The following is a 15,126-nucleotide window of genomic DNA, read 5'->3' as shown; positions in this document are numbered from 1 at the left end:
CGAGTTTGAACTTCCGAAATGCAGTTTAAATGCGCCTTCAAATGATCCCAAATGCGGTTGTAAACGATCCCAGCCAAGGAAGAAGGGTCTTATCTAGCGAAACGATTGGTTATTTTCATTTAAAAAATATATAATTTAAATACTTTTTAAATCTCAAACGCTTGTCTTGCCTTTCTCTCCATGAACTCTGTGTATTCTGGCTCAAGACAGTTAGGGTATGTCGAAAAACTCCAATTGTATTTTCTCCCTCAACTTCAAAAATCATTTCAAAATCCTACTACATTGCTACAGAAGTACCGACCCAGTCTTTACAAAGTGAACATGCAAAGAAGATCAAACACCCTTAACAAAAAAGGTAAAACAGCGATACAGGCGTTTTTTTTTTTTTTGTTTTTTTTTTGAGATTTTTGGAGAATCTAACAATTGCATTTTTTTGTTGTTGAGATTTTCAGCTATACCACAATCAAATAAAACATAAAATGGAATATCAGCTAAATAAAGCCCACAAGAAAACAATATATTTTAAATAATCATTTATTATTACATATATTTCATTTGAAAATAAATAAAAAAGGTGCAAGTGTTAAGTTAATATAAAATTATTTGGTACATTACAAAATCTGAAATAAATAAGACATTTTGTTTAGGCAGCACAGAATATATACTGTTGTCTTAGCAAGTCAAAGGTGAATGTCTCTCAAGAAATAGCTCCCAAAGATATTTAGTTAAACATATAGGAATCCTTGGGAAAAGCCAAGGCTCAGCTGCGGAAGCCATCGTCCTCCTTTTTCTGGCACAAGATTACAATACTGTGTGCTTAAGGTGATTACAAAACCAGCCATGTAACATTCAAACACTGTGACAATATACAGTATATATTGAGGTATTTGCATTTATAAGGCACTCTTACACAGAGTAAAATACACTTCATCTTAACATGACTGCATGTTACTAGACACACCATTGTGGTCGAAATGGATTTGTGGTCCTGGGTGTCAGCCTGGACTGAATGCAGGTGATGTGTTTTACCACCGATTGTATGCCTAGAATAAGGGTTAATACTAGGGCTGTCGATTTAATCTGTTAATTTAGGGCAGTTTATTAAAGTATAACGCACCCTGCTGCGCCCACGTCTGTGCGTCATCTTACATTGCATGCAACTGCAAAATGCCCCTGTATGGGTTTTTGCCTTATATTATATCATATGATAAAGTTTAGCAATATCACATGAGCATTTGATTAATTAATTGGGACATCATGTAATTAGATTAAAAAATTGAATCACTTGACAGCCCTAGATATTATTGTTTTAACTTAACCATTGCACATTCTCTTGACCTATCCATCTGGGCTTTGTGTTTTTAGAACAGGAAAATATGTTTGGTCTGATACACTTAAGTGTTATTTTGCTTATGTGGTAGCAACTTTTCAGTCTCTTCCCTCGCTCTAATATCTCCCACCTCTCCAGTCTCGGCCATCTCTTCCCTCTCTCTTATCACTCCTGTTGCTCCATTTGCTGTCATCTCTTCCATCTCTCCAGTCTCTCCTGTTGCTCCATTCACTCTCACCTCTTCCAACTCCATCATCCCTGCCATGTCCTGGTTCTTGTTGAAACACTAAAAGAAAGAACATTTCCCATTAAAAACTCAGTAGCTATCTAACTGCTTTCCTTTAAAACTGGTAAGCACTTTGTATGTTTCTATACATCTACTGTGTGTTTAATAGATATAAAAGAACTGTTGAATGCTAAAATACAATTTGATTGGTCGATGGAGGTGTTGATCATTGCTGAATTCCATTTAAAACTGAGCATCACACTTTCCAACTCCCTTTAAAGGGCAGAACACAGAAAGTGAGCACGGAGGATGCTTTTTTCTGGAAGTGGCCGTTGCTAACGGCCCTCTGGAAAGACATCTGGCTAGTGGGCAGTGCTCTGATATGTGCCAAAATACAGATTTCATTTGCATATGATAATACTTAGATTCATGTGTTTTAGACGACTCCAGAAGTCATGAATGGCTTCCCTGAAGCAGTTCACCTGCATGAATTATAAAATGCCAAACCAAAAGGTCTTTATGTTTTTACAACTGATTGGAAGATTTGTTTGTTTTGGTCTGGGTATATAAGCAAAATGACAAAACACTACTTTGGGATTCTGTATTCAGAGGAATCCCCACACTGTGTGTGAGAGTATCTGGAGCTTTGCTTTCAAATCTCTCACATGCTGCTGTGTATCTCTCTGCAGTCAGGTATGCATCTCCCATTCTTCGATTTATCTTTGAGTAATTGATGTTATGTATTTATTTGAATTGGAATTGAATTTAATTCTGAAATGGATTCGCATTGTTTAATTATGTAATTGGCATGATATATTTTTACCTGACAAATAAAACATTATATTTGATTTATTCTGATCTCTTCTGAAATCATTATTACTAGTAAATTGTGAGGATGCTTTTGTTACTGCAAATTATGGCCAGGATAGAGCAAACTGCAGGCACAGGACTGAATGGAGCAGTAGGCACGTCATCTGAGACCTCCTGATTTCTGTCTATCACTGATGTTAGCAAGGAGAAGACTAAAGCAAACTACACGTTTTGTGAAGGCAAGCAGTTGGCGGCTGTCAAAAAGGTATTAGTCACCTATATACCTCTGACTAACATTAGACTGGAGATTTTGTGATCGTGAGATTGGCTCTGGCCATGCCAGACTCAGTGGGATTTCCTGAATAATCAAATATCTAAATTAATACATGATCGATATTTGTGATCAGCGTAAATTAGAGAAACTGCCTAAATTCAGCGATCACATAAAATTGGAGTCAGATTAATCATGAAGCTAGATTAAAACTGAAACTAAGTCCTGATAAATTAAGTGAATTTTGCAGAAGCACTGTGAAAAGACCAAACATGCATTAAACCTTCAACCAGACAACTGGACTCCACATTTGGGCCAGTGGGTGGTGGACAAACCTTATTCAGAATAGCTTATCCTTCATGATTACTGTCTGCACTGTTACTTCCACTACAGTCAAAAGCCTGGGTGTTATATTAGACAGCAACTTGTCTTTGAAAATCATATTTCTCATGTTACAAAAACAGCATTCTTCCATCTTAGAAACACTGCCAAGCTGCGAAACATGTGACCTGTTTCTGACGCAGAAAAGCTAGTTCACGCATTCATGACCTCTAGACTGGACTATTGTAATGCACTACTACGTGGTTGTCCTGCATCTTCAATAAACAAGCTACAGATAGTCCAAAATGCAGCTGCTAGAGTCCTTACCAGGTCAAGAAAATATGATCATATTACCCCAATTTTAAAGTTTCTGCACTGGCTACCTATTAGGTTCCGCATCAGCTATAAAATAGTACTTCTTACCTATAAGGCACTTAACGGTTTAGCTCCTGCGTACCTAACTAGTCTTCTACCACGCTACAATCCATCACGCTCCCTAAGGTCGCAAACCTCTGGACTGTTGGTAGTACCTAGGATAGCAAAGTCCACTAAAGGAGGTAGAGCTTTTTCACTTTTGGCTCCCAAACTCTGGAACAGCCTTCCAGATAACGTTCAGGGTTCAGACACACTCTCTCTTTTAAAACTAGATTAAAGACACATCTTTTCAGCCAAGCATTCAAATAATGCATCTCATAAACTTCTCCTGCAGTTACATCTGATCAGATGTTCATTATTAATCTTTTAGCCCTGGTTGAACAAATCTTTCTTTTCTTAGTTTGAACAGCAGCTACGCTAATTATGTTCCTGTTTGTTCTCTGTTTTTGCCATGGGATTGACATCCCGTGGTAACTAGGAATTCACAAGCTTCAGTCTGGATCCAGAACACTTAAGAAGAGATGATGCCAACCCCTCAGAGGACTTCAGATCATACCAACCCTGAAAACATACAGCACTACCGAATTCTGCTACTAATATATAGTGTTCTTTGTCTGTTTGATTATGTCATTAATTGATCTTTACCACACATCTCTGCCACATGTACATCAAGCTATTACTACATATATTGTAAAAACGTTAATTTGGTGTAAAGTTGCTTTGCAACGATATGTATCGTGAAAAGCGCTATACAAATAAATTTGAAATTTTGAAATGACCAATCACCATGCTCAAATGGGCCTACATATGAATGAAATTTAGGAGCTATAGCAATCGGGAAATTTTCCATGGAACAACAACTTAAAAAATCCATCATCAAGTCATACAGGTTTGGAACAACATGAGGGTAAGTAAAAGATGATCATTTTCATTTCTGAGTGAACTACTCCTTTAATAAAGCTCTTCACCAACAAAGATTTTAATTGCCGCTGAAAATACTTGCCTTAGTGCAAAGGAAGTAAAGCCCAATGATTGGGCCAAAGATGATCGGCCAAAAGACGATCGGCCAAAACACGATCGGCCCAAAGACGATCAGCCCAAAGACGATCAGCCTACAGATGTTTGGCCCACAGATGATCAGCTCACAGATGACCAGCCTAATGAACTGCAACAGACCACAATCATCTGCAAAAAACAATGAATGTGACTCATTATTGCCTGGACTGGACAAAGTGCTGGTAGTTTCTTCAAAAAAAAACAACAGGAACAAAACAGTGCTCAAAATGAATGCATGAAAATAACTTTTTCAGCACAAATAAAAAGTTAAAAAAAAAAAAAAAAAAAAAAGAAAAACTGCCGAACTGCCGAACTGTGATTCATCATGCTTTTTTGGTTTACCACTAGCACATGCTGATGATGTTTTATTCTTTAATAGTAACTTGCGTCATAGCCTACGAGTCATTAGGTGTCATCATCGTACAGTCTGCATACATGTTGTACCCACCCAAGTTTATTAGATCCATGTCACACAGTGTGAATTGTAATGATGTTATAAGATTGGTGAAATCACACAGTCTGTAGAAGGCTTTATGAAATGTAAGATGACATATGTGAGGCGGAGGTGTTAATTGTGTTAAATTTATTTATTTATTTATTTCCCAGTGGAAATTCTAGAGAATTTATGAAACACAATGTTTTTTGTTTGTTTAATGTTTTGTTGCTTGATTTATTTACCGCTTGGTGCTTTATTTGGTTAGTGACAAAAGTTCTTAACAAAAAGTTACCATTGGTGAAATGAAATGCCAAGTAAAATGCCATTATTTGAAATGGACTAAAGAAACAAATGGATGAATGATAAAATAAATTACTTACAGTTGCATGTCGCGGTAAAATTCTGCTTATCTTCATTGCCATTAGTGTAACTCATGGCTTGGCAGGACCACGAGTCATAGGAACAGTTGGTGATGGTTAGGCATACTCCATGCTCGTCCTTCTCTAGAAAGACTCCGGGCCTGCTCATGTTTCGACAGCTCTGATGATCAGGACTGCAGTGCTGTGCAATCTGGGTGTTGTTACAGCTGACTCGAACTTGGTCTGCATTCACCCAATCTTGGGGAAAGCACTTACGAAACCCTCCTGTGGTTGCCTGTGATGTCACAGCTGCAAATATATAATCAAGGAATAGACTGACACTTAGATAATAACAATCCAGAACTGTATCAACTAATAAAACACTTTCTGGTGCTGATGAGAGCAAAAATAACCAGTAGACATTTCAACTCGGACATTTAATTTCTGACCTGGTCTGGAACACGGGATTACTATAGTATTGTTATACAGTGGTGCACATAAGTTTTTCATTCTGGTTCTCATAAGAGCACCTGGAGATTTGGTTTGGTCCTCATACAGCACTTAGTACGACTCATTAAATATAACTATAAAAAAAATAATAGTTATAATATTAATACACTTTATTTAGTCAGTTTTATTTAGTTTAATTAAGCAGAGGGTCGTTGACCACAAGGGGGCCTCAGCAAAATGGACCAATAGGTGTTTGCAAACAGTGATGACATTTTTTGTGGAGCTTATTTAGTGGCAGAAAAATCAGAGTTTTCAAGTAGCAGTCTATGCAAGCCATGGAATAAATGAAAAAAAAAAAAAGGTCAATATGAGCTTATATTCTGACAAGAATAATCAACTTGTCATTTCCTTTCGGCTCAGAATCTTGAGTTTATATCCACACTCAGAACTGACAAACGTGCTATTGTTCAGTAAAATCGAATTATAAAGTCCGAACTAGGAGATATAAACTTGGATTTGCGAGGGAAAAAAGTCAGAAATGTGAGATAAAATAAGTAAAATATTTAAAATGGTATAGGATTAAATAATATTTAATGTTGTAACTGAAATACAATGTGTGCTCTATAAACTGCATATCTGAACATTATGTACTCAAATGGTTTAATTTAAATGTATACTTTAAAAGTAATCGTAGCAGTTTTCATCCATAGTCTGTCTGTTTAAACGTCAGCATTTAGCTTCAAATGGCGTCTTTGACGACAGTATTCTATAATAAAAGATTTGCATTCTGATTCTGACATCTAAAGGCACAAAAAAATGTTTTTTTCTTATTCCATGGATTTTACCCATTTACCTCCACTTGTAACAGTGTTTTTTTCTGCCACCACAATGCACGCGCAGCTGTGATGTAACTGTGACGTCTACTCCAAATTGGTCTTTAAGTCTAAAAATTAGGCTCGTTTGAGATGCGCCTCGCCTGAAATGTAGGTGAGAGTAGGCGGCTGCAGTGAGGGGAGGAGTGAAATAAGTGCAGTCAAGACGGACAGTTCTGACCTCTCGAAATAGAACAGATACCTACGAGATCAAAGGCGGATATCGCCTTATCACACTCACGTGCGGTGTTGCTGATAAACATGATATAATTTCAGCTCTGTTGTTTGTATATGAAAATAACTATGATGATCACCGGTGATCCATTCTGCACAGAATGTGTTCATCTCAAACGAGCCTACTGTTTCCTCATAAAATTACTTATTACTCTTTTTAAAGTGTATAAATATAATATTTGCATATAATCTTATACGTTATTTCCACATCTTTCAAATAAGTGTTTCCCCAAAGTCGTTCATAGTTCATAAACAAAAAGCGTTCACTCAAGTTACAAAATAAAACGGCATACATAACGGCACTACCGCGCGAAATGTTTAAAGCCAGCGACACAATTCCGTCATTGCCATGAACTTCTTCGGAGCAGTATTAAAAGCTCGCGCATGTTCCCCGGCGATGACAAAGACATCCTATTATTGCATTTAATTTTTCTGACATTTGAATGGCTTAAAATCAACGGAACGTTTAAACTGACAAGACTTAAAACACATGAAATTGAGAAACATTTCGAGGAAGCAGCACTGACCCAATCGTTCAGATAGCTTATTATAGTTTAAAGTGTGCTGAGGCGACAGACAAAGGTGCTTAAGCCACGCTACGTTTAAAAAAAAAAACAAACATCACATGTCAAATATTATAACACTTACCTGAGATTAGGAGAACGATGGCTAAGTGGTACATCATTCTGTGGCGGCAATGAAATGATTTGGATTTAGCGGGACACCGGCTCTTATCTGATTCGCAAGACTCACCTGATTGGTCTAACAAACATCAGTTTTTGTTCTGATTGGCTGAAGGCCACGGTCTACCTGTGTTGTGTTCAACACACAGAAAACTCTGCGGACTCTAACTTATTTCGTGAACGGTTCAAGTAGGGATCAACCGGTTTGTCCCGGTCTTTTCCAGTTTTTGTTCGGTTTTCAGCGAGTGTTTTCTTTCACGGTAACTATTCGTTCTTATACTATATTATTCTTATATACACTAGCATAGTGCTAGTACACAAGAGCACAGTAGATTAAGCCAAATTAGGCTATAATTGTGATTTTCCGAACCGTTTACTGTATATTACATTCAATAAAGATTTTACAAACAAAATATTACCAAGCGAATAAGTTTATTCTTTATGCTGCAAAAGATTAATCGATCAGTGTTGTGATAAACAGCTCACTGCGGCCTAAGTTACAAAAACAACCCCGAAACACATCTGAGATTAAACAATGAAGTAAACAGCAGGACATCTAGAGAGGTTGGTTTAGACAGTGGGCAATAACGTACAAAATGGGCACAGAGCTTAAGATGACTTATAATTTTTGAACATTTGAAGCAGTAAATGAATAATAATTAATTTTCTATGGGCAGACCGTGTATCACCATCCCTGAATACCGATATAAAGTTGGTTCGACGTTTGACGTTGGATGTTAGACAGATATTCGACCCCGAAAAACGTCAATACATTCTTAGTGAATGAGTACAGTTCTGTACAAAATGGCTTAACTGAAAAGTATTAGAAGGTACCATCCACAAAGTACATGTGAAAGGATAAAACTATTAATGGTTTCCCTTCTGAATGTTTTTTTTTTTTTTTTTTTTTTTTTTGCACCAATGTGATAAAGATATAAAGACAAACACTTATAAGGCTCACTTGCATTTTAGTAAGAAATACTGTAAACAAGATATGTGATTGCAGTTATATATTATTAAATAAATAAAATAATTAAAAGCAAAACAATATTAAATATCATTATCATTTCATAATCCAGTGTTTATGCAGTAGGCTTGTGAGAACATTTTAATGTTCATTGTATTCACAGAACTATGACACCTAAAAGTTGCTATTGAAATAAACCAATAAATAAATTCATTTAAAATAAATACACTTCTGTATGACCTTTATGGTGTGTGTCTTGTTTCTGTTTTTTATAAGAACATTTTTATATTTGTTTTAGTCACAGAACTATAACAGAACACATGCCATAGAAATTCAACAATTCAGTCAAAGCTGGCAAAAGTGTTGTATTCACTTGAATTTGAAAATCAATCTAAAAAATTAAAAAATTATATTTATGACACAGTTTATATCACAACATTAAAGGGTGTGTCTTGGTACAGATTTACAAACATTTTTGTGGTGGTTTTAGCCACAGAACTATGATAGAACACCCCAGCTAGGAATGTTATTGTTGTAATAATGCTCAGAGAACATTATGCTGTGATCTGATAATGTTTTCAGTGGCAAGTTTTATTTTAGTTTCCAGAATATTCTTTTAAAAGGTAGAATAACATTCTCTAAAAGCATTCTACAAATGTTTATTAATAACAACATTATCCTCTAACATTTTAATAAATTTAAGTGGGAAGCTTTACACAGGATATCGGATGTGGACTCAAATGATGCTCAGAAGTCAAATTTAGGCTGAAAGTAAAAACCCAACTTTTATTTACACAAGGTCTTATTGAGTTTAACAGAGGTTTAAATGTCAATGTCCATTTGAAAGTAATGGTTTGATGTTACCATTAAGAGTTTGCTTTAGTTGGGCAAATTGACTCCTGACTTTTCAATGTTTTTCTCTAACTGCTGTAGTTGTGTTTGTTATGGCAAAAGCAGCACGAGAAAATGTCATTAGCTGATGGTCATCTATGATAATAGTGACATAGTGATCAGATTTCAAGTATCAGTGTATGAATCTCAACAATGGTGACTTGCTGCATGGCATGAAGCATGTCACCATTGTTGAGATTCATACACAGATTCTTGATGTTTGTGTCTGTCGAAGCACTCAGTAGTTTAAAATGCTTCTTGAACAGTGTGTTTACAAAAAAAAAACAGGTAGAAATACAGATCACTTGATCAGAACATTGCTGGATTTTACACTGTTGAAGCAAATTAATACAGTCACTAATATGAATTTAATAACATAGATTAGACTCTAGATGTGATCAGATCACTACGTGATGATATCATTAACATCAGTAAGTAATCAACATCACCTGACCGCAGTTTTTGCCATAACAAATACAGTTACAACTGCTAACAAAAAAGGTTGAAATAAGTCAAATTGTCCAACTAAAGCAAACGCTTCTCACCATAATGGTGACATCAAACCAAACTGTTAACTTTCAATCAACATCCAAACCTCTGTTAATTTCAATAAAAACTTACATTTATATTTATTTATTTAGCAGACGCTAAAAGCGACTTACAGGTGGGGAACTTGTCTAAATGTATGACAGCAATAAAGCCAATCTGGTTTATAATAAGTGAAGCTGGTAATGCTGTTTTTGGAGTTATTTAAAGACACTGGAGCTTGACTTCAAACAAAGGTTGGGTTTTCACTTTCAACCAAAATGTGACATCTGAGCAATGTAAGTCCACATCTAGTGTGATGGAAATCTTTATTAGAATGTTAGAGGATAATGTTCTTACAATGTTATCAATAAACATTTGTGGAATGTTTTTAGAGAATGTTGTCCTACCTTTTAGGAGAATGTTATAGGAAATAAAATAAAACTTGCCGCTGAAAACATTGCCAGAATATGAAATATTTCCAGCTGGGACATACTATTAAAAATAAAAGCAATACATAATTTAGTTAAAAATAAATACAATCTTCTATCTCAGGTTTAAAGGCTGTGTCTTGTTACAGATTTAATAAAGAACATTTTGCAGTAGTTTCATCGTCAAAAGTGATGCAGAAGTCACACTATTGACATTTAAAAATAACTTGTGAAACCTTACAAAGAGTGTCCTGTATCACTGCCCCCTAGAGAAACATACTGTCGTTTTGACTGAATTTGACATTTAAACTTATAAATTCATTTAAAATCAATAACTTCTAACTTCAAAGTGTGTGTTTTGTTACTGGTTTCTAAAAGAACATTTTGGTGGTGGTTTTAGTCACATAACTACAGTAGAACACATACTATTGAAAATGAAACCAATGCATGAAGTAGTTTAAAATAAATGCAATCTTCTATCTTAGCTTCAAAGACTGTCTTGTTACAGATTTCATAAAGAACATTTTGCAGTAGTTTTCATTGTCAAAAGTGATGCAGAAGTCACAATATTGACATTAAAAAATCGCTTGTGAAACCTTCCAAAGAGTGTTCTGTATCACTGCCCCCTAGAGCAGGGGTGCCCAACCCTGATCCTGGAGATCGACTTTCCTGCAGAGTTTAGTTCCAACCCTAATCAAACACACCTGTCTGTAATTATCAAGTGCTCCTTGAGATCCTAATTAGCTGGTTCAGGTGTGTTTGGTCAGGGTTAGAGCTGAACTCTGCAGGAAAGTCGATCTCCAGGACCAGGGTTGAGCACCCCTGCCCTAGAGGAACATACTGTTGTTTTGGCTGAGTTTGACATTCAAACTATTTTAAAAAATCATTTAAAATGCATACAGTTTTCCATCTCAAACACACAAAAGGTGTGTCTTGTTCCTTGGGCCTAAAAGAGCATTTCCATGCAAGTTCTACTGTCATATGTAAATCAGGATACATACTATTGAATTAAATTCAAATTTGTTAATAAATTCATTTAAAATGCTTGCAGTTTTCTTTCTCAAATCTAAAGAATGTGTCTTATCACAGATTCCTAGAAGAACATTTTGGTGGTGGTTTTAGCCATATGACTATAATAGAACACATACTTTTGAAAATGAAAGCAATGCATAGTTTAGTTTGAAATAAATACAATCTTCTATCTCAGCTTCAAAGGCTGTGTCTTGTTTCAGATTTAAAAACAAACATTTTGCAGTAGTTTTCATTGTCAAAAATGATGCAGAAGTCACACTATTGACATTTAAAATTAGCTTGCAAAACCTTCCAAAGAGTGTCCTGTATTACTGCCCCCTAGAGAAAGATACTGTTGTTTTGACTTTTGAGTTTGACATTCAAACTTATACATTCATTTAAAATCAATACAGTCTTCTGTTTCAACTTCAAAAGGTGTGTCTTGTTTCTGATTCTCAAATGAACATTTCAATTCAGGTTTTACTTTCATATGTCATTCAGGACACATGCTATTGAATTAAAATTTAAATCTGTCAATAAATTAATTTAATTGCATGCAGTTTTCCATCACAACTTCAAAAGCTGTGTCTTGTGACTGGTTTCTAGAAGAATATTTTAATGTTGGTTTCAGTCACAGAATTATAAGAGAACACATGCAACTGAAAATGAATTTCCAATTCAATACATCAATTAGAAAAATCATTTTAAAAAAATCAAGCACATTTTTAAAGGGTCTGTTTTGTTTCTTTAATAACACATATCCATATATAGTATATTATTTTATTGATATATAATACATCAATTATCATATGAGTATGGAATAATACAAATTACAATGTAGCAAAATACAATGTAGCTCTAGATATAAATAAACATACATACATAAATATTTCATTGTGCATTACCACCGCCTAAATAGTACAGTCTAGCACTCTTAAGAAAGGCAGTATATTATTCTTGTTTTTTTTTTTTTTTTAAAGATACTGTGCATTTGAGTAAAATATTGAGGACGGTCCCATATGTTATTTCAGTGATATGTAATACAGAAAATTTATTCAAACAGGAAATGATACTGCTCAATGAACACTGATATTAAAAAATAAATAAATAAATAAGTAGATAAATAAATAAATAAATAAAATAATAATAATAAAACAGTACAGAAGGTATTTAAACAGCAAAAATCATGTTTAATAATTACAATTATTGGATGACTGCAACTGACAACCGTAAAAAAAAAAGAGAATTATTGAAAAAAAAATGTTTTAATTAATTAATTAATGTATTTATTTGTTTATTTAAATTGTTTATTTTGGAGAGTAACGTTTAAATTTTTTGATTCTAAGTAACAGTTGGTAAACAATAAATAAATATAAACATTTGCTGGCTGTCATAGAGTACAAAGGGTCCATTTGACTTCACTACTGGGACTTAAGCTGACTTAGTTGTATGAAGAGACACAGTTGTGGTCAAAAGTTTACATAACCCTTGCAGAAATTAAATTTTTTTTTTGTTTTGTTTTGTTTTGTTTTTTTTGTTTTTTTAGAACTGTTCTAAAGTCCTAAAGTAAGACATTTTGCATCAAAGATGTTTACATATAGTCCACAAGACAAACTAATAGATGAAATACGTCAGAAGCTTCAGAAAAAAATCTACATGTTTCTCAGAAGACAAAATTACTACAATTTACCCAAAGAGTTTGTGAGACCTGGAGATGTTTTCTGAAGAATAGTGGACAGTTTAACTGCTCAAGACAAATAAAGGGAAAAAAAGGAATTTACAGGATTTTGTAATGTTTAATTGAATAGCATGTGTTCTGAATGACATATGACAGTAAAACCTGAATTAAAATGTTCATTTGGGAATCAGAAACAAGACACACCTTTTGAAGTTGAAATTGAAGACTGTATTGATTTTAAATGAATTTATAAGTTTGAATGTCAAACTCAGTCAAAACAACAGTATCTTTCTCTAGGGGGCAGTAATACAGGACACTCTTTGGAAGGTTTTGCAAGTGATTTTTAAATGTCAATAGTGTGACTTCTGCATTGCTTCTGACAATGAAAACTACTGCAAAATGTTCTTTATGAAATCTGTGACACAGCCTTTGAAGCTGAGATAGAAGCTTGCATTTATTTGGCCTAAATTATGTATTGCTTTCATGTTCAATAGTATGTGTTTTATTATAGTTACGTGGCTAAAACCACCATCAAAATGTTCTTACACGAATCAGTAACAAGACAGACCCTTTGGATTTGAGAAAGAAAACTGCAAACATTTTAAATGAATTTATTAAAATATTTGAATTTAATACAATAGCATGTATCCTGATTTACATATGACAATAAAACTTGCATGGAAATGCTCTTTTAGGCCCAAGGAACAAGACACACCTTTTTAAGTTGAGATGGAAAACTGTATGCATTTTAAATTAATTTATTAAAATAGTTTGAATGTCAAACTCAAAATAACAGTATCTTTCTCTAGGGGGCAGTAATACAGGACACTCTTTGGAAGGTTTTGCAAGTGATTTTTAAATATCAATATCGTGACTTCTGCATCACTTTTGACAAGGAAAACTACTGCAAAATGTTCTTCATGAAATCTGTGACAAGACACAGCCTTTGAAGCTGAGATAAAAGATTGTATTTATTTTAAGCAAAATTATGTATTGCTTTCATTTTCAATAGTATGTGTTCTATTATAGTTATATGGCTAAAACCACCACCAAAGTGTTCTTCTAGGAATCAGTAACAAGACACACCCTTTAAAGTTAAGATAGAAGAGCGTATGTACTTTACATTGATTGAATATCATGTGCTGTGTTATAGTTTTGTGAATAAAACCAACATTTCAATTTTCATCTATGAACCTGTAACTAGACACAGCCTTTGAAACTAAGATGGAAAACTGTACATTTCAAAAATGAATGTGTTAACATTTTCAAATTTAATTCAATAGCGTACGTTCTGATTTACATTTGATAGTAAATCATGGCTGTAAATATTGTTCTTTGAACAAGTAACAAGACACATCACTTGGAGTTTACATATCAAACTGTGTGCATTCTAAAATTGATTTATTTAAACTTCTGAATGTCAAATTTGTTCAACACAAATTCAGTATTTTCCTGTAGGGGGCGGTAAACTGCACAATCTGTCACGCTTTGCAAGCTTTTTCTCAATGGTTTCATTCCAATAACTTTTGTTGTGCTATAGTTCTGTGAATAAAACATATATCAACATGTTCTTTTATGAACCCGTAATAAGACACACCCCTTAAATTTGAGATTTATGTTTTATACATTTCACAAGTGAAGCATTTAGATGAAATAATTGTGATTTTTGCACTGCGTTTTGCACTTTGCAGACGGTCCCTATTCTGCACAATTACATTATAAGGTCTATCAGTTACAATACTTTAAGGCAGATTAAAACAAATAAAACATATTGTGTGTTCTCTTTTCACCTTTTTGCAAACCGTTTGTTTCACACAGTATGTTTCTTGTCATTGTGCTCAATCGTTAAAGAACTATTGAAGATTTCCAAGGCTGAATCTCTGACAAATGTCAAACGTCAAACATCGAACCAACTTTATATCGGTTCCCTGAATACGTTAATGAGTCCTTAATGAGACTAGAAAATGCATATTTCAGTTCTCGGTTTTGTTTTGTCTTGGTGCGTAAACATACGTGTTCCACTCATCTGTGAATTTAAAATAAATGGTCATTTTAGACAAAGTTTGGCCACTTACATTTTACTGACGCTTCACATAATGTCCCTCTGATAATACAATGATAATCCAAATGATTCATATCAAAAAGCACTGTTGTTGCTGAATGTGTTCAGTCATATTTAATGAGAGACACTGTAAACATA

At 34.3% G+C, this 15,126-nt stretch overlaps 1 protein-coding gene across 1 annotated transcript; it reads right to left on the bottom strand.

The window, feature by feature from the left end:
• Positions 1-760: 760 nt before the first annotated feature.
• LOC127161682 (uncharacterized) lies at positions 761-7,480 on the bottom strand. The gene is made up of 5 exons (XM_051104395.1): positions 7,389-7,480; positions 5,206-5,493; positions 4,337-4,518; positions 1,461-1,616; positions 761-790 (listed from the first exon to the last, which is right to left on the bottom strand). Exons 1-5 carry the CDS (start codon positions 7,423-7,425, stop codon positions 761-763), a joined length of 693 nt encoding a protein of 230 aa, XP_050960352.1. The 5' UTR covers positions 7,426-7,480.
• Between the last annotated feature and the right edge of the window lie 7,646 nt (positions 7,481-15,126).

Source organism: Labeo rohita, unplaced genomic scaffold (assembly GCF_022985175.1).
Source record: "Labeo rohita strain BAU-BD-2019 unplaced genomic scaffold, IGBB_LRoh.1.0 scaffold_710, whole genome shotgun sequence".
In the NCBI taxonomy this organism is placed as follows: Eukaryota; Metazoa; Chordata; class Actinopteri; order Cypriniformes; family Cyprinidae; genus Labeo; species Labeo rohita.
The sequence above is the reverse complement of the archived record's forward strand: the minus strand, read 5'-3'. Positions and strand labels throughout refer to the sequence as shown.